The sequence below is a fragment of the Lissotriton vulgaris genome, chromosome 12 (assembly GCF_964263255.1).
Source record: "Lissotriton vulgaris chromosome 12, aLisVul1.2, whole genome shotgun sequence".
Taxonomy (NCBI): Eukaryota; Metazoa; Chordata; class Amphibia; order Caudata; family Salamandridae; genus Lissotriton; species Lissotriton vulgaris.
Genome location: NC_141700.1, coordinates 113321092 through 113341676, shown reverse-complemented (window position 1 = coordinate 113341676; position 20585 = coordinate 113321092). Strand labels below are relative to the sequence as shown.

The following is a 20585-nucleotide window of genomic DNA, read 5'->3' as shown; positions in this document are numbered from 1 at the left end:
GCAGGATGGAGGCCGTTGCCACCTGGATGAAAAACAGTTGCCTCAAACTCAACTCTGGCAAGACCAAAGTACTCCAGTTGGGACCCACCCCTCCACCTCACAGACCACACAAGTAACTTTGGCATCATGCTGGACTCCTCGCCGCAATATCAACGCCCTATCCTCATCATGCTTCCCCACACTCCGCCTGCTTCAAAAGACATTCATATGGACCTCCTCTGAAGACAGTCACCCACATACTCATTTCCAGCAGTCTCTACTATGGCAACGCACTACGCCGCCATCACCCAGAAACTCCTCAGGAAACTACTACAGAGCTTTCAAAACACCACAACCAGACTGGTCCTCAACATCACCCGCCACTGCCACATCACAGAACTCCTTTGGAAACTTCACTGGCTCCCAGTCAACAAAAGAATCACCTTCAAACTCCTCACACATGCCTACAAAGCGATCCACGACGCAGGCCCACCATATCTGAACCACTGCATCTCATTCCACGTAACCACCAAACACATTCCCTCCGTCCAACTGGCCCCGACCACAGTCCCACAAGTCCAAAGCCGGAGAAAGATCCTTCTACCTCGCAGCCAAGACCAGGAACACCCTGCCTCTCCACCTCAGGCAATCCCCGTCGCTACGCAATTCAGGAAAGATCTCAAGACCTGGCTCTTCGACTAAACCCCAGTGCCCAAACGGATCAGCAGCCTCCCCAGCGCCTTGAGACCTCACAGGTGAGTAGCTGCACTCTATGAACCCCTAATTAATTGATAGCGAGGGACAATCCAAGAATTTAGGCAACATTTGAAAGTAACCGGCATATGCTGAATTAACGAGGTACACGTTTGTTTCTGCTGTGTACAACAATGTATGTGGTGCACACGATCTTTTGTATGGGGAGTAGAAACAACAGAATGGCGTTCCTCTCCTTCCAAGACAAAGTTATACATGTGTGTTGAAAAGCAATCTAAAAAAGGCTCAGCTGAATGAATAGCTTTCTTTTTAAAGTATCCAAATATTTACAGAGTATTAGGAAAAATAAAACAGCCACATTATACCACACAATGCATGCATTATTTGCATTTACGCACATTCGATAACGAGTGACTTTGCTGCTAATCCTGGAACTTAATGCGGTCCTTACTGACAAACAATTCCAATGGCTAGCTCCTGAGATTCGATGTACCCGAGTGATCTCTTCAGCCCATTAAACAATGGGGTTGCGTGACTAAGGGGCCGGACATCTTTTCAAATTCTGTTTCATTGGTGAAAAAAAAAAATGCTCTCAAGATCGGGTCCATTAGGTTTACTAAACACAATGCAGAGGTATGATAAATGAAATAATTGGAGTGGACTCGGGGCGTCCTCGAGTCATATGTAATCCTAATTAAACATAATTTAAAAGATGGCCGTACATCCAAAACAGGAACCTTATTTACCTTACTTTCCTAAAAGTGAGTGTATTTATTTACCCCTATATGTGGGTTTAAATAGCTTTCCGTCGATGGGTGGGGTGTAATGAACTGAATGCACATCTGTTTGCTCCAGCGCTCCCTGGATTCACAGCTTTTTTATGAGAATAACTAGCATCTTTATCAATTGGACGGCCTCAATGGCAGCACACAGACTACAAATCCCAGAATGCAACAGATGATCAGTCGATACCACGGGCAGGAAACGGAGTATCCACGACGTGGCAGCCACACTCAGTCCCTGGAGGAATTTCACTCCTCTCACGTGAATCCCTTGCCCTGCTGTCCTGTTTATCAGGCCTCGATCCCTGGAAGCGTTTATATCCTCCCATGAGGGTGTTTTTTCCCCTCCTCTCCCGGGGGCGATACTAACCTCTGGCGCCGGCCGGCTCGCTGCCCTCGGTGCCGGGGGCTCCTTGCTTCCCTGGTGTCCCGTCGGGGCCCCGGCCCGGGATGTCACACCCACACGGCCCTCTCCGCTCTCCGCTATGGTTACTACTTGGTTGTTTTCCTTTTTTCAACTGAACGACGAGTGCCGGAGCCAAGAGGGAGGACTGTGTGGAAGCAAGGGCCGAGGCTGCCTCAGACCAGCGCCCTCTATCGGCGTGGAGGGATCATAACCACCGAGAAGAGGCCTGAACGGAGGATGGCACTCTGGCTCTCGGGAGCCCCCTGCCGGGGAGGAGGGGTTAAGGCGGGATGTGGAAGCTAGGCCTGGTCCGGGGGAAAAGGATCTGAGAATGGATGTGAGGCCTGTGGTCTTAGCAGCAAAATGCAACACCAGTAATGGGCTGGCAACACAGTGCATGTTATTTTAAAGTTATTTTTCGCTTAATTATTGATTTACTGAACTTGACTCACACTTCACCTTCTTCTTCAAATTTATCAGATTACAACCAAAACACGCATTTGCAATGCAATAGGTGTCGTATTAGGAAAGTTTGAGCTATTGGTATTGTAAATGACAATTTTTTTATTTAGGTTTTGTTTTTGAAAATAGCGAAATTAATAGCTTTGTCATTTACCATGCCAATAGTTATAACTTTCGCAAATGTGACACCTATAGCATTTGTAATGCAATATGTGTTGTATTTACGTGACTTACATGTATTGATATTACAAATAACAATGGTTTTTAATTTTTTTAAATAATTAATACTTAAATAAAAGTTATTGTAATTTATAATGGCAATAGCTTAAACTTTTGTAAATAACATTTGTGAAGATTATGTTCAGAGTATTTTATTGTGACGAAAATCCAAGAACATATGTCAAATATTAACATCTTTTTGTTACATTTGTAATAAAGCTTGAAACATTGAGATAACATATTTGAACCAGTTGTTGTTGAATGGTTGCACAGATTGATGCTGTGGTGGAGCTCAGTGATGTTGTGGTGCCACAGAGTGATGCTGTGGTGGTGCTGAGTGATGCTGTATGCTATGCTATGTTTTGTTTTGCTATCCTATGTTTTGTTATGCTATGCTATGCTGTTTTGTTATGCTATGCTATGTTTTGTTATGCTATGCTATGCTATGTTTTGCTATGCTATGCTATGTTATGCTATGCTATGTTTTGTTATGCTATGCTATGCTTTGTTATGCTATGCTATGTTTTGCTCTGCTATGCTTTGTTATGCTATGCTATGTTTTGTTGTGTTTTATTATGCTATGCTTTGTTTTGCTATGCTATGTTTTGTTATGTTATGCTATGCTATGTTTTGTTGTGTTGGTATGCTATGCTGTGTTTTGCTATGCTATTATGTTTTGTTATGTTTTGTTCAGCCATGCTATGTTTTGTTTTGTTAAGCTATGCTGTTTTTTTGTGTTTTGTTATGCTATGTTTTGTTATGTTATGCTATGTTTTGTTATGCTATGTTTTGTTTTGCTATCCGAAGCTTAGTTTTGTTATGCTATGCTATGTTTAGTTTTGCTATCCTATGCTTTGTTTTGTTACGCTATGCTATGTTTTGTTGTGTTTTGTTATGCTATGCTATGTTTTGTTGTGTTTTGCTAGGCTATGCTTTGTTATGCTATGCTATGTTTTGTTATGCTATGCTATGTTTTGCTCTGCTATGCTTTGCTATGCTCCTACCTGGCAGCTAAAACCTGGAACTCACTTCCCACTCACCTTCGCCTTACTCAGAACCACCTAGCATTCTGAAAGCAACTTAAAACTTGGATATTCGACAAGTAATTCCCCACCCTTCCTCAAGCGCCTTGAGACCCTATGGGTATGTAGCGCGCTATATAAATCTCTTGACTTGACTTGTTCTGCTATGCTTTGTTATGCTATGTTTTGTTATGCTATGCTAAGCTTTGTTTTGTTATGCTATGCTATGTTTTGTTTTGTTATGCTATGCTTTGTTGTGTTTTGTTATGCTATGTTTTGTTATGTATGCTATGGTTTTTTGTGTTTTGCTATGTTTTGTTTTGCTATGTTTTGTTATGCTATGTTTTGTTATGCTATGCTTTGTTATGCTATGCTTTGTTGTGTTTTGCTATGTTTTGTTTTGCTTTGCTATGCTTTGTTATACTATTCTATGTTTTGTTTTGCTATGCTTTGTTTTGTTATGCTATGTTTTGTTATGCTATGGTATGTTTTGTTGTGTTTTGTTATGCTATGCTTTGTTATGCTATGCTATGTTTTCCTATCCTATGCTTTGTTTTGTTATGCTATGCTATGTTTTGTTATGTTATGCTATGCTGGTGAGGGTGAGTGAGGGTGGGTGGGTGAGGGTGGGTTAGTGAGTGAGGGTGGGTGAGTGAGGGTGGGTGAGTGAAGGTGGGTGGGTGAGGGTGGGTGGGTGAGTGAGTGAGGGTGAGTGTGTTAGAGTGAGGGTGAGGGGGTGAGAGGGTTATGAGGTTGTGTATCCTATGGTTTTTTTGTTATGCCATGCTATGTTTTGTTATGCTATGCTGATGAGGGTGTATGAGGGTGAGTGAGTGAGGGTGAGTGAGGGTAAGTGGGGGTGTGTGAGGGGGTGTGAGGGTGAGGGCGAGGGTGTGATGGTGTGTGAGGGTGAGAGGGTTGGGAGGGTGAGGGGGTGTGAGGGTGAGGTTGTGAGGGTGTGTGAGGGTGAGGGTGTGTACGGGTGAGGGGGTGTGAGGGTGAGGGGGGGTGAGGGTGTGAGGGTAAGGGTGTGTGAGGGTGTGAGAGGGGGTGTGAGGGTGAGGGTGTGAGGTTGAGTGAGGGTGCGTGAGGGTGTGTGAGGGTGAGGGGGGTGAGGGTGAGCGGGGATGAAGGTGAGCGAAGGTGAGCGGGGGTGAGGGTGAGCGGGGGTGGGTATGTACACAAAAATCAATGAAAATATGTTGAAATTAAAAAAATTAAAAACTGTGACGGTCTGCAGGCTGCCCAGGGATTCACCGTAACTCAAAAGCCTGCCACCGAGGGTCCCCTGTAGACTTTTACTATATGCCTTCTATAAACCGTTTTATGAATTATAAAGCTTAACCACAGGAGCCGCTACTGCAGACTAGGCCATTAGAAGGAAGCCCTGCAGACAGCCGCCCCCCCCCCCAGGAGTGTGTGTGTGGGGGGAGGGGGTCGCCCCCCTGCCTCGGTGTGTAATGAGGTATCGCGAAATCTTTCTCGGCCTCCGTTAGCAGAAAGCTGTACAGACATCAACGTCCCCTGAGGGGCAAGGAGAGTTTGTGTGCGTGTGGAGGAGGCAGGGATCACAAACAGTATGTTCCATAGCAGTAGTATGGGCGCGTTATCATGGCACGGGCGAGGCTTCTCTGCAGTACTTTACTTGCGTGCACTAATGGACCCAGTGTGTGTTCACTTCAGGCCTCTCATTGGCTGCAGTCATTAATGATCATGGCAATTTGACCTTAAATGGTCAGTCCCACTTTCGGATCATCTTTAAAACAAACCTGTTAGCTGTTTAAATTGAAAGTTTTGCATAGCCCCAGGTGTCGGCTTGCTCGCCCCCGAACACTTTAAAAAACCAAAAGGTACACCGTGAGAGTCCAGTTGGCACTGGAACGGGCACTATTTGTTCATCCCTACATTATGTTGAATAGTTTCTTTTCAATCGTGCGTACATTCTAAATGAGGAGGTTGAGTGCAAAGAACTGTGTTGCGGGTTGAGTGCAAAGAACTGTGTTGTGGCGGGGCCCCCCACCCTCATGTTGTCTTCAAATCATTGTTACGGTCCACTACCTCGCTGTGCCACAACACAATGCCTTTGTCAAGCCCTGCGTGTAGCAGATGTCTGGAAGTAACCAAAATGTGGTTACAACTTGCACGTCAAACTGCCTGTGCCGGACATTAGGAGGCGGATGGAGTTTCGAGGATATCATGCAGAATTTTTTTTGTGTGATTAAAAAGGTAGTAAAGTAGTCTATTTTCATATACACTTTTTTTCAGCAGACTGGCAAACCCAAGCTGCCAGGGGGTCGGAAGGCGCCCTGGCAGCTTGGGCAGTACTCAACCCGAGCACTCCTGCACGGTAAGGCCGATTTTGTTTTACAGGCAACAAGTTGTGAAACTCCGCGAGTCAATATCAAAGTTCTTGTAATCAATATCAAAGTTCTTGTAAACAGTGACTTAGCGGCGCAAGGGACTTGTAAATAACCCCCAATGTCAACTCACCAGGTGCAGCCACACGTATGCTACGTGAATATGACAGTTCAGAGCGTTCGTGGGTCCCTTTACACAGATTGAAGTTCAAGAGGTAAAACGGGAGGGGGGCGTGTTTAGCGTTTCAGACATGGGCACTGTTTCAGTCTATGGATCGAATTGCCACTGTTGAAATTATGAACAAACGGGTCAGGCGACAGTGCCACCCCCCCTACTAGTTAATAGTGCTGTGAGAATCTGCAAGACTGCAACAATGGCCACTGCAATACAAGAGACAATTCATGGGGCATGATTGGCCGGGAGAAATTGCATTCCTACTCACATTAGCTGAAAAAATGTCAAAGTTTCTAAATGGCTCACGGTTCATTCCGTGTGAAAACACTTTTAAGACTGCCATGGCTGTGACTCCAGAGAAGCAGCGAGTAAGTGTGCAGGTCCAACCAACACACTGACATATCACTCCCGCCAAAAGGAGCTCATAGTCAAGCTGACATTACGTAAACCCCCTCTACCCACACCACAACGCCATATAAAGATGAAGGATGGGTGCCCTACAGCGCTCAGAAAAATTTGACTGTTTAAGACAAGTTGGAGAGCGCCTTCGTCCCGTTCTAGGTGAAGTGACGCACAGAACCTACCTGCTAGAGAAAGCACATGAGCTGCTGTCACAGAAATCAACAAATACCTGTCCCGCATCCATTGCATCCGAGACTTTCCAGCACATTACAAGTAATGACACTGCATGGCAGGATCCTGGTTTGCGTTTGACCCCGGAACAGCAATTGATGACCGAGCCCCTCGCCCACAATGAAGCGCCCCATTGTCAGTTTTCCCCGTCACCCAGTGACAACTCTTACAAGTACTTCGGACCCGTGTGGAGGATTGAACAAAGGTATAGAGATCATAGGACTGGGCATTTTTGCCTGTATTTAATAAGGGCTTCTCTGAAGCTTAAATCTAACTCTAAGGACTGGCCTTTTCCAGCCTCGTATTACAAAAAAAAAAACCAAGGCACGGCCTGCAGCCGTGAATAGTTGACGGTGGGGGCGGGGCACTGAAGCCTTTGATGTGGCAAATGCTGCTGGCAGGGGTAATCCTGTGGGGAAATGCGTGGCGCGGCCGTGAATAAGTGACGGCGGGGGGCGGGGCAGCTGAAGCCTTTGATGTGGCAAATGCTGCTGGCAGGGGGAAGCCTGTGGGGAAATGCAAGCTCGTGCACGAAGGAGCTTGTGGTCACGTGATTTCACGTGAACTGTTGAGAATCCTCATCATAAAAAGTCAGCTTTGTGGATGGATGGCAAAAGGTCTCTCTACGAGACCTAAAAACGTATATTTCTTGCTCAAACAGATTAAAAGTAGCTTTAAAAAGCACCACATATGGTGCCGCACAGTGACAGTGGTAGACCTTTTGCAAAGGCAAAATCACGGCCCAGGCAGTGATAATATGTGATAAATTAAGATCATAGCAAAAAACTCATCTCTAAGCTGCTAAGGCACCCTCCGTTGTTTTGTCTGCCACCTGCCGGGCTTCCTTGGATTCAATGTTGGCCTCGGGAGCGACATCAAGCACATCCAAGCCCCAATAGTGCACACCATCGCCACAGAGCCGTTTTCCCTGGTTATATGTCCCGCCTTCCTCTCTGACCACAAAGGACAATTTCGGAGACCAGAGCTGCACCAGATCTTCACTAGCGTATGGCTATCTTGGATCCTTTAAAGCTCCAGTAATAAGTCTTTTTTAGCTTCATTGTGGTCCTTCTGTGAATTCAGACACAATTATGTCAATTGCTGATTGGTTCAAGCACAAGATGGTCCTTTTTGATTGGATCTTATTTCCCAACATAGTAGACAAAGTGGTACTCCATTGATTCCACATAAGGAAACAAAGAGCACGTCTCAATTCTCTTCCAACAAGTTATAGTGTTTTTTTGCCTATTATTTTGTCATCCACAATTTAAATAAATAACAGTGACCATCTCACACAGGGTTTATTAATTTGTACAATAGGATTATATTATAGCTTTCTATTGTTTTTCACAGTTCTGTAGTGCTTCTATACTTAGTGTCCATTTGGCCACCCACTGATACTTATGGCAAGCATGACTCTCTTTTTCCAATTATCCTGGTTTGCCAGCTCTACTAGGCCTTATCCAGATCCCTGTCTTGGGCTATTGCTGGATTCAGTTCACATCTGACATTCTCAGATGACACAAACAAAGTCCTCCAATCAAAGCAGTCTTTCTCTAAAGTGCTGATATAGCAATATGCGGTCAAGACCGATCCTAATTCTCAACATAGATTCCCTTAGATTCTTTCTGAAATTGCTGACTCTCTGCTCTAATCTTGTGATGGAACTCTCCCACCGATGTTTACTGGCTAAATACTGTCTATCCTTTCTTCTGCTAATTTGAAATGCCTTTTCATTTAGCAATCTCTTAATCTTTGCCACAGACAACAGATAATCAATCTCAAAAATATTAATGGCACCTCATAAACCTTATATTATTAGAAACCCTCTCGAGGACTGCAATTACCGCTCTTGTTACAGATAGCTTATCTTCCATTAAACTGGTATTTAACAAGTAAAAAAAGCGCAAAGTGTTGGCCGTGTCAAGCAAGTTCCAATCTATAAAATCACCATTCAACTTTAGAGCCTGGATCATGGAGCATATTAGATATTTGTTGCGTTGTACCTACTCTAAAAGAGAATTATTGGGGAACCATTTGGTATTTTGTTTAGATTGCAGACAAAATCAGGGGTTTGGTCTTTGAGACATTTTATGGTCAGCCGTAGTAGAGAACAATATAATTCCTGAGCATTTATTTCCCCTTTTAAGGCCCACATGGGTATCGTCCAATATCACCAAACCATTGGTATACATAAAACAAGGAATATGAACAGTACCACATTTTACGGGAAAATTTGTTTAATTCTAATATGTACTTAGAAAGATGGCCAGACAGAAGCTAAAGAGGAAGGGGGGGGGGGGGGGGGGGGGGACAGCCCTGCCTCATGCCGTTTCAATCAAACCAAATGCTACTACCATTGAGATCGACATGGACGCAGTTTTGTATGTGGAGCTTCTGGATAACATACCGAAGCCCTCTAGGGATCTTCTTACCTTGGAGCATAAACCATAGTGGATTTCGATCCACCAGGTCGAAATCAGAACAAAGATGATCAAAGCAACAACTGAACCCATTGATTTTTATGGTAACCCCCAAATAACAACAAGTATTGGAAATGCAATAGGGCTCGCATTAGAAGAGTTGGAGCTATTGGTATTGTAAATCTAATAATTTTTTAAGTATTAATTTTGTTATTGTAAATGGCAATATTTATAGAATTTGCAAATGTGACACCTATAGCATTATTTAAAAAAATGTTGTGTCAATTGTAATAAAGCTTGAAACATTGACAGAACATATTTGAACAAGTGATGCTGTGGTTGAGCTGAGTGATGCTGTGGTTGCGCCGAGTGATGCTGTGGTTGTGCTGAGTGATGCTGTGGTTGCGCTGAGTGATGCTGTGGTTGCATTCTGCCTAAAAAAAACATCCTGCCAAATAAAAAAAACACGGTTTTCCGCATCGCAGTGTGTTGCATTTGCCATTTTAAAGGTGCTAAATCATATGTTGACCTCGATTCCATGCAATGCTCTGATCTTCCATTTTGTTACATCGCACTTCCATCTTGAGCTGCCTTGACCTGGAGTTACACTTTAGCAGTAACATAAACATGTTATTCACGTAAACCAGTACAAGCAGGTGTGAGGCATCTCGTGAGGATGCCTCGTGAGGTTATGTTGTACCTTCAGAGTGTTTTCATGCATTCCATACTTATCGCTAGGACAGAGGGAGGATGGCCGTGCCAGTCTCCAAGGCCGGAGAGTGGGAAAGGAATGTCTTTTGCCTCGACACCGCCTAAACAGAATCTGGCCAGGTCTGTCTGGGTGGGTCTGATGCAGAGATGGGGGCCAGCACTTGTGAATAGATGGGCGAGAGCGCCTGCTAGAGGCTTCTCGAACAGGTTTATTTAAGCTATAAAAAGCGGGGTCTGTGGGGTGGAGCTCAGGAACTCAGTCTTGGAGTGGACACACTCGCGGGACAACTTTGGTGCCCGAAGAGATTACTCCCTGAGCTGCCGGTCTGCGGGTTCCCGACCTGGTGTTCAGTGCTTGGCCTAGGGATGTTGAAGTCTCCGGTGCTGCAAATGAATCTGGTGAGGTGCTTTGTACATTAACTGTTTATATACCTGTATTCACAGTTTCATATTTATGTATATAGTGTGGTGTATTCATTGTTTATTGCCTTTCACTCTGTGCCTAAGACTTTCTTAGTTGCAGTGACTTATTGCCTTTGCCTACAATATTAATAAAGCTCATTTTTACCTCCAGTGGAGAGTTGGAGTTTCTCTGTGAGTAAGTGGTGTGCGTAAGTTCAGATTACGCAAGTGGGCAAAGCAATACATTTTGGCGTAGTCGGTGGCAGGATTCGTAAATTATGCGGGGAGAAACATGTTTAAAAAGGCAAAAAGTGGTTTTAGTTCTTTGGCACCGAGTGAAATCCCTTTAGCCCCCATGCAAATTCCTGGATGGGAGGCGACGCCGTACTCCGCGCTGGCGTGTGAGTATGCTAAAAGCTCAGGATTAAGTGAGAGCTGGTTTGACTGTCTGGGCGATAGATCAGACCACCGATGCTATCGCCCAATCTCATTAATTGATGCATCATGTAAGATTCTGGGTAGGGTCAATTTAGCCAGACTAGAATCATGGGCAGACTCTGTGGGCCTTATTGTGAATTCCCAATATGGATTCAGAAAAGACAAAGGTACTGTCGAACAGTGCCTGAACCTGGCCCTGATCATAGGGAAATACATGAAGGCAAGGAAATCTTCAATTCATCTTGCCTTCATGGACCTCTCAAGTGCATTCGACACTGTGTGTCGGAGCAAGCTGTGGCAAATGATGGAGGTCATGGGTTTCGAGGAACCCTTGGTCACTTTGCTCCGTAGACTCCATGAATCTACTACTGTAGCCATAAGGTTTGGGCCAGGGGGAGAGAAAACTAAGTCTATCCTCTCAACTGAGGGCGTCCGACAAGGATGCATATTAGCTCCTTTTTTATTTCTTGTATACACCAATGGTCTAGAAAAATATCTGTTGGACCACTGTCATGATTTCCCAAAGGTCAACGGCAGGAGCATTCCAATGCTTTCTTACGCCGGCGACACGGTACTCATGACACTCACAGCAAATAGTATGCAGCATTGTCTTGATGCCTTCCACAAATTTATGTTGGACCTAGACCTCAAGGTAAACTTTGCCAAATCCTTTGTTATGGTCTGTGGCCCAAAGGGCACCAAAAGTAGAAAGTTTGTAGTAAGTAACTCCATTATTGAAAAGGTTGAAAATTTTAATTATCTGGGAAACCTTTTTAACAACAAACTAAGCTGGGCCCCGTTAATGAAGACACGAGTTCAGAGTGCTAGTCGCTCAATAGAGGGTCTGTTTCGTTTCTGTGGCAAATTAGGCCAAAAACCTGTCATACATCTAAAAACCTTGTACAAAGCTAAATGTTTGTCGGTTGCTACCTATGGGGCAGGGGTTTGGGGGACCGATAGCCCTGACACGATACAGATTATGGAGAATACATTTTTAAAACGTGTATTGGCTATTCCATCAGGCTCTTCAAACAGATTTGCCCATAACGAAATAGGTCTAACCTATGTGAGTGACATCATTCGCCTTTCCCCTTTATTGTTATGGGGCAAAATATGGCTATCAGAGGACGTACAGCTTACCAGAGATATCCTCCGGGACTGCTTAGAACTGGCAAATATGAATCAGATCCCCTGGCTATCTTATGTAAAAGAAATGCTCCATAGAATAGGCTTGGGAGATATATTTGACAATCCCGAAAATATACAGGGAGATATCAAAACTGTAATTAAAACAAATTATTGGAAATCACCGCTTGCGAACTCCCTGGTTAGCCCTTATGTTCCTAAGGCCACTTTGCAGCACCAGTTTTATCTAACCTTCACAAATCATGTGCAATGGCGATTTTATTTGACAAGGTTTAGGTTACACACCCTGCACTTCCTTTATGCGTTTCCTAAACAGGGGGGCTGGTGCGAGAAACTGCCCCCCTGTCCTTGTAATAACAAAGACAGCCAAAGCACGATGCATATTGTTCTTTTCTGTTCTCTATACAAGGACCCGAGAATCAGGTTTATTAAGCCGATCCTCAAGGAAAAACAACCATGCCATTACAAAGAGGGTTATGATTATTTATTATCTTTGTCATCATCTGGTGTTTGTTGTGCAATGTTAAACTTTATACAAGTGTCACTCTTGATTAGAAAACGGTATGGCTAAATATGGCCCCAAGAAGCTGACCCTTTGATTATGTATATCGTATACTGTTGCATTGTGATTTTCTATTACTTATCTTACCTGCCCTCTAATATATACCCCGGTACGAAGAATTCATGAACCATCTGAATTAATTGAAAGTAAAACTATGGGCTTTATTTGTGATTATATTAACTAATGAATTTTATAGTGTTATAACTGTAAGACTCTCTTTAAAAATGAATTTTAAATTATGTTTGTAAATGTAATTGTTCAACTTTTATGATTCTTTTGTTTTGAATCGAATAACGTTTTTGAAACGAAACGACTGTCTGGGCGAAGCAACGGCAGAAGATGTTTTACATTGTTTACAGAAGGTTCCGGTGGAGAAAGGAAAGGAATTATACACAGTGGGGCGCAGAGGTTGGGCTCTCTTACATGCCTACCGTCAAGTTTTTGACAAATGTTTAACTCTGCAGCGAGAACAGTTGAGCTTAGAAAAACAACTTATTGAAGCCAAGAATCTTTCTACGATGCTTTCATGTCAGAATAAGTTATTACAGGATAAGTTAGAAACATATCAGACGATAGCAGAGAGGGCTGCAGTCCGTGTTGCTGAATACAGATATAGGAAGAGGAGAGGCCGAGTGAGTAAACGGAAGGTTCATTTAGCGATTGCCAAAGCAGGCTTAGATTTCGACCCGTCAACTTGGGACTCCAACATCTGGGAATCATCAGAATTCTCCTCAGAAGGAGAGCTGCCCTTGCAAGAGGAGGGAAAAGACGAGCAAGGAAAAAAGGCTAAGAGAGTGGAAGCACAGCCCATTCTAAGACGTAAACTTCAGATTGCTCCAGGGAACCCGGATGGAGTCATGTTAAATAGTTTGGAGGATTTTACACAGCAAGAGATAAGTGATCTTTTGGCGCGGTTTAGGCAGAAGCCTGGTGAGACGCTCTTAGCTTGGATGGTGCGCCTTTATGATCACGGCGCTTCTGGGGTCATGTTAGATGAGGGGGATGCTGCCAAATTTTGTACTCTCAGTACTGATCCTACAGTGCAGGGATACTTTTGGACTTTCCAGGGTGATGATCAAACAACTCTGTTGCAGTTAGCTGCCCGGGGGTGTGGCCATAGGTACCCCACAGATTCAGATTGGCCTGGGAATGAAAAACCATGGTTCACTCTAAGAGATGCATCACAAAGAATTAAGGAGGAGGGGATGAAGTTAGCTGTTCTGGTAGGTGAGGCGCATAATTTGATGTGTCAGTTGATGACTGTGTCAATGCGAAACAAAATCATTCGGTTGGTGCCCCCTGCATACAAAGCAGTGATAATGACTTTGTTAATTAACCAAACTGGCAACACCATAGGCGAAGTAGTTGAGGCAGTCCGTGAGCTGGGAGAGCTTGGGGAATGGGCCAAGCCAGATAGAGCTTCACGCTCAGAGTCCCGTACTGATAACAACCGAGTGACCAGACGTGATATGTTTCTGGCGCTGTTAAAGGATGGGGTGTCAAGAAGTGAGATTGATGGTATTGAGACCAAAAGCATGTGGGAGATGTACCGTAAGCGAGGATTGGATAGGAAGGAGGGGAGTAGGCATGTGAATAGAAAAGATAACAAGAAAGTGAGTCGTAGGGAATCAGAGCCTGAGGAGAAGCCTGAAAAAGCAGGTCAAGAGAGGGAGAGAGAGAGGGAATCTCAGGTGAGGGTAACGAAAGAGAAAGGTTGGGCCAGAGAATGCACAGATTCAGATGGGGACCGGGATGAGGAGGAGTTGTTCCCTGAGGGTTACCCCACATTGTATTCAGATCTGCGCCGGGACCTGCGCCTGGCAGATGCAGAGATGCGCAGGCGAAAATTAGATTAGGAAATTGGCCAAGCTCCGGTACAGGGATGGGCTCGCAAAGATAATAGACCACATGTGAGGGTTGAGATCTATTGGAAAAATAGGAATGTTCAGGAGGTGCGGGCTTTGGTAGATACTGGAGCGGAGGCCACATTGATACATGGCAATCCACGGAGATTTAGAGGACAATTTTTTACGATCACAGGTTTGGGAGGACAGGAAACCCCGGCAGTGCAAACAGTAATTCAAATGAAAATTGGCAGACTTCCCAAGAGAGCATACACGGTTTTGATTGTGCCTATTCCTGAGTACATTATTGGCATTGACATTCTGAAAGGTATGACCCTATACTTAGATGATGGATGCTATCAGTTTGGGTCAAAGCAGTACTTATCAGTGGCTGCTGTGAGGGTGGGGCGCTTGAAGATTCCCCCAGTGAAGGTGCCCCAAGCAACAAAAGTGGTTCACATAAAGCAGTACAGGATCCCAGGGGGACATGATGAGATTACCGCAACCATTCGGGACATGGTGGAGGCGGGGGTGGTGAGACCAATTACCACGGCGTGGAATAATCCTGTGTGGCCCTTGCGCAAACCTGACGGAAGCTGGCGCATGACAGTTGATTACCGCAAGCTTAATAAGCATACGCCCCCGTTGACAGCCGCGGTCCCAGACACCATCACTTTGATTGAAAAAATTCAGAAACACAATGGGACATCGCATGCGGCACTTGATATTGCCAATGCTTTTTTCACAATTCCAATTGCCCCTGAGTGCCAGGAACAATTTGCGTTCTCTTGGAATGGTAGGCAGTACTGCTTTCAATCTCTTCCTATGGGGTATTTACATAGTCCCACGATCTGTCACCGGCTGGTGGCAGAGCATTTGGACGAGGTGGCAGTTAGTCTGGAGTTCAACTTTGTCATTACATTGATGATGTGTTGGTTCAAGGAGAGACCCAAGAACAGGTGCAGGCTCAACTAGACAGAGTGGTAGAGCACTTGCAAAGCAAAGGGTGGGTGAATAACCCCGAGAAGGTGCAGGGACCCTCTCAGAGTGTGAAGTTTTTAGGCATTCAGTGGCATCAGGGACACAGGGAAGTGCTGCCAAAAGTTAGGCAAAAGATCAAAGAGTTTGCAGTGCCAAAAAATAGGAAGGAAGCGCAGCGTTTCATTGGATTGTTTGGTTTTTGGAGGCAGCACATTCCCCATTTGAGTCAGATTTTGGCCCCTCTGTACAAGGTTACGCGGAAGAAGCATGAGTTTGAGTGGGGTGAGGCACAGCAAAAGGCATTTGAGTCAGCAAAAGAGGCAATACAGCGTGCCTTGGATTTATGGCCCATACAAGAGGGAAGCATTGATTTAAATGTAACTGTCCAGGATCAATATGCAACCTGGAGCCTGTGGCAAAAGCAGGGGAGACAGAAAGTGCCTCTAGGGTTTTGGACAAAGAAATTACCTGATGCTGGAGAGCGGTATACTCCTTTTGAGAAGCAGTTATTGGCATGTTATTGGGCTCTGGTGGATACCGAGCAGTTGACCCTAGGGCACAATGTGTTTTTGAGACCTGAGATACCTATCATGCAATGGGCAATGAGCTCACCCAAGACACACAGGATTGGGCATGCACAGGAGGCTAGCGTCATAAAATGGAAGTGGTATATACAAGACAGGGCATGAGTGGGTCCCAAGGGGACTGCAGTGCTGCATGAGCAAGTGGCGCAGACTCCCATAGCAGATGCAGAAATGTTGCAAGATGTACCTACAGTGCAAGAGTCCCCGGTGAAATGGGGTGGGCCTTTTTCAGAGTTGTCCGCGGAGGACAAAAAGCATGTGTGGTTTACAGATGGCTCAGCCAGATATGTGGGGACCAAAAGACATTGGAAGGCAGTGTCGTATAATCCAGTGACCAAAAAGTTGTTGTCAACTACTGGAGAGGGAAGAAGTAGTCAGTTTGCAGAATTGTATGCGGTTTACCAGGCATTAAAGCAAGAGCTCCCTGGTACATGTCACATTTACACTGATTCATGGTCTACCGCCAATGGGTTAGCCACCTGGCTTCCCATATGGCATGCTCACAATTGGATGATTCACAACAGGGAGGTCTGGGGAAAGGAGTTGTGGCAGGAAATTTGGGAACTGTTGTCCCAGAGTACAGTTACAGTGTATCATGTTGATGCTCATTGCCCGACTGACTCACTAGAGCGTTGGTGCAATTCCTTTGCAGACCAAGAAGCGAAGATTCATGAAGCTGAGTTGGAGACGCAGGATTCTGACTTGGTGGGCATGGCTAAATGGGCACACCAGAAAAGTGGACATTTGGGCGAGCGAGCCACTAGCAGGTGGGCTGAAAGTAGAGGGATGTATATTCCCTTAGATTTAATTAAAACTGCAATCATTCACTGTCCTGTTTGTCAGCATACTCAGCACAGACCAGTCCCACAGGTAGTGAGAGGCCAGTTAGGCAGAGGGAAGTTACCAGGGCAGATATGGCAAATTGATTTCATCGGGCCAATGCCAATGAGCCGAGGATGTCAATATGCCTGCACGGTGGTGGATACCTATTCTGGTTATCTCATTGCCTTTCCATGCAAGAGAGCAACCCAGTCTAACACTCTGAAAACATTGAATTTGTTGATCTTATACTACGGAAATCCTTTGCAGGTCCAAAGTGACAACGGGTCCCACTTCAAGGGAAAGATGGTGCAAGATTTTTGTGTACAGCATAACATTGAGTGGATCTATTACATACCCTATTACCCACAGGCAGCAGGTTTGATTGAGAGAATGAATGGTTTGCTGAAAGAGCAGTTGAAAAAATTGTCTGATGGGTCATTGAAGGGGTGGAGGGATCACTTGTCTGAGGCATTGCAGATTTTAAACAACCGACCCCTTGCTGATGCAGAGACTCCTTTGATGCGCATTTTGACCCCAGCTTTGCAGATTAAGCCCCATGTGGCCACAAACACGATTCTGTATTGGGAAAAAGCTCCTGGAGCTTTAGCTCCATATCGTGCCACACCAGAAGCTGCCGGTCTTGATTTACATGCTTTGAAACTCCATCGATTGCAACCACGAGACATTACCTTGATTGAGACAGGAATTGGAGTTCAAATTCCCCCAGAGCATTTCGGGCTAATCGCCCCTCGATCTGGGCTTGCCCTTAAAGGCATCCAGGTTTTGGGAGGGGTGGTCGATGCCGATTACCAGGGGGAGATCAAAGTTATCCTATTGAACAGTGGAAACAATGATCTGATTGTGCAACCTGGTGACCGTGTTGCCCAAATGGTCATCATGCCGGTGTATGGAGGAAATGTCATGAAGGGGACGGCCCCAGCCCTTCTAACTGTGCGAGGAAAGGGCGGGTTCGGATCTACTGACAAGAACCCAGGGGCAAAATTGTGGGTGGAGTCCCCAAACAAACCTCCTGAACCTGCAGAATTGATCGCTAAGGGCAAGGATAACATCCTAGTCATCATGAAACCCGGACAGGAAAAGTGGGAAAATGTACCAGCTGAAAAATGTTATTTGCAAGAGTGATTATACCAGTCTGTTTTCTTTTTCTAGATCACAGTATGGCTTGCCGCTGCGATGCTTGCGCTGTGTGGTCAGTGTTTGGGCGTGTCCGGAGGGGTCCGGGAGGGCCCGGGGATGCCGAAGGGGATCAACCGCCCGAGTCGGATGACAGCACTGTTGCAGCAACCGGATAACATCTGGACCTACTTGGCCGGGAACGTGCTGAACACTTCCCACTTCTGTATGAGAAATCTTCAGAGTACAGCTGATATGATATCAACGTGTCTTGTTGCCGTACCTACCCCGGCACAGGTGCTTCTGCACATTTTCAACCAAACTAACTTTGATGGGGTAGTGGAGGAAAGTGATGTTCAAACACATCTGAGTCTTTATGAGTACTGTCGCTTTTGCCCAGAGGCTACAGATAGCCTCTGGAGGAACATGACAAGTATTGTCACCTACAATATCTCTACTGGAGACATTTGCTATCAATTAACTTGTGACCCTACCAAGATTGGCAAGTGTGGCCAATTAAAACTAGAGAAAAGCAAACAATTGACCCCTGATCAACAAACATTATGTCAGTCACGACATGACAGTTTTTGTAGTAATGTTACCAATTATATGGTTTGTAATCACACAGTATTAGCCGCTAGCCATGTTAACCATGTGAAATTACCTAAAGAATGGTTGTTCTCGTGTGGTAATATTTCATACACTTACATACCAGCTAACATAACTGGAGGACCTTGTGCCTTATCACGATTAAGTCTTATGCTTTTTCCCATGCATTCGGTTACACGTATTCGCTCTTCTAGAGCCGCTATTCAATTACCTGAGGATTGTGACTCCGATATTGATTTGCTTTCTAGAACAGAATATACTAGTTTGGCCCTTTCCATTGTGGGAGTGCCAGGACTGTCGGTTTATAATGCCAGAACAATTGCTAAGCTTGCCTGTTTAATTGTAAAGAATCTTAATCACACTTCTGCCACTTTAGCTGAATTATTATTAGATGTTCAAGGAATCAGAAAAGCTGTTTTGCAAAATAGGGCCGCTGTGGACTATTTGTTGCTAAAACATAACCACGGTTGCGAAGACTTTGATGGCCTATGTTGTTTTAATTTATCTGACCATTCTACATCTATCCATGCACATATTAATGCTTTGAAAGATTTAGTGAAAGGGGTTACCCAAGACGTTGACCAAGGATGGTGGGATTGGTTGTTTGGGTGGCTGCCTAATTTTGGACAGCTTCGGTATATCTTGGGTGTTATTATAGTCATTATTTGTGTTTTTATCTCAGTATGTTGTTGCATTCAATGCATTCCTAATCTTTTCTCCCTTTTTCGTCCCAGATCCATGGTATTTAGACCAATGGGGTATGATGGGTGAATCGAAGGTCAAGGGGTGGAATGTGTTGCATTTGCCATTTTAAACGTGCTAAATCATATGTTGACCTCGATTCCATGCAATGCTCTGATCTTCCATTTTGTTGCATCGCACTTCCATCTTGAGCTGCTTTGACCTGGAGTTACACTTTAGCAGTAACATAAACATGTTATTCACGTAAACCAGTACAAGCAGGTGCGAGGCATCTCGTGAGGATGCCTCGTGAGGTTATGTTATACCTTCAGAGTGTTTTCACGCATTCCATACTTATCGCTAGGACAGAGGGAGGATGGCCGTGCCAGTCTCCAAGGCCAGAGAGTGGGAAAGGAATGTCTTTTGCCTTGACACCGCCTTAACAGAATCTGGCCAGGTCTGTCTGGGTGGGTCTGATGCAGAGATGGGGGCCAGCACTTGTGAATAGATGGGCGAGAGCGCCTGCTAGAGGCTTCTCGAACAGGTTGATTTAAGCTATAAAAAGCGGGGTCTGTGGGGTGGAGCTCAGGAACTCAGTCTTGGAGTGGACGCACTCGCGGGACAACTCTCTTGCCCGAAGAGATTACTCCCTGAGCTGCCGGTCTGCGGGTTCCCGACCTGGTGTTCAGTGCTTGGCCTAGGGATGTTAAAGTCTCCGGTGCTGCAAATGAATCTGGTGAGGTGCTTTGTACATTAACTGTTTATATACCTGTATTCACAGTTTCATATTTATGTATATAGTGTGGTGTATTCATTGTTTATTGCCTTTCACTCTGTGCCTAAGACTTTCTTAGTTGCAGTGACTTATTACCTTTGCCTACAATATTAATAAAGCTCATTTTTACCTCCAGTGGAGTGTTGGAGTTTCTCTGTGAGTAAGTGGTGTGCGTAAGTTCAGATTACGCAAGTGGGCAAAGCAATACACACAGACACTTAAGAAAAAAGTATTTGCTTGCACAAGGCCACTGCATAAAATAAAGTTACTAAAATTAACTCACTGAACCTATAATGTTTACAAAATCATACATGCTGAAATCACAGGCGGGTGCGTAAACACATAAGGTAACATGCACGCAAACACACACCAGAAGCTCAAACATATGCAGAAAACATGCACACTCACACAAACGTTTCACACACACACGACAGAAGGCAGGAAGGTTTAGAAGGTAATTGGACCCAGAGCAGGGAGAGTGGACCGAGCACAACGAGTTGCAACACAGCCGTGGAACAAAAGCTTGGCCACCATGTCAACAGATGAAAGGAAACCTGATCCAAGACATAATAACTGTGCCCTAATGCACGTAATAGCATAAAACAAAAGTGTGTATGTGCACCTCCAAGACGAGACAGCAGCTGCCAGAGTCCCTTGCCTTCTATGGCGGTGAGAGGTGTTTATTGACAGAATTGTGAGAAGCAGCTGATGTAAACAAGACTAA

The 20585-nt window shown here is 44.8% G+C and overlaps 2 protein-coding genes across 3 annotated transcripts in view; one reads left to right on the top strand and one right to left on the bottom strand.

Moving 5' to 3' along the window:
- Positions 1-2006, bottom strand: part of MINDY1 (MINDY lysine 48 deubiquitinase 1) — a 77373-nt gene extending 75367 nt beyond the window's left edge. Inside the window, exon 1 of one of the 2 annotated variants that reach the window (XM_086947447.1) lies at positions 1846-2006. The gene's annotated coding sequence lies outside the window, so the exon portion shown is untranslated. The remainder of the gene's footprint in view (positions 1-1845) is intronic. The other variant, XM_086947446.1, reaches the window with a different exon arrangement.
- Positions 2007-17904: 15898 nt separating this feature from the next.
- Positions 17905-19411, top strand: LOC147673564 (uncharacterized). Its single transcript, XM_086946374.1, has one exon. The coding sequence runs from the start codon at positions 17917-17919 to the stop codon at positions 19174-19176; it is 1260 nt and encodes a 419-aa protein (XP_086802500.1). The 5' UTR covers positions 17905-17916; the 3' UTR covers positions 19177-19411.
- The last annotated feature ends 1174 nt before the right edge of the window (positions 19412-20585 follow it).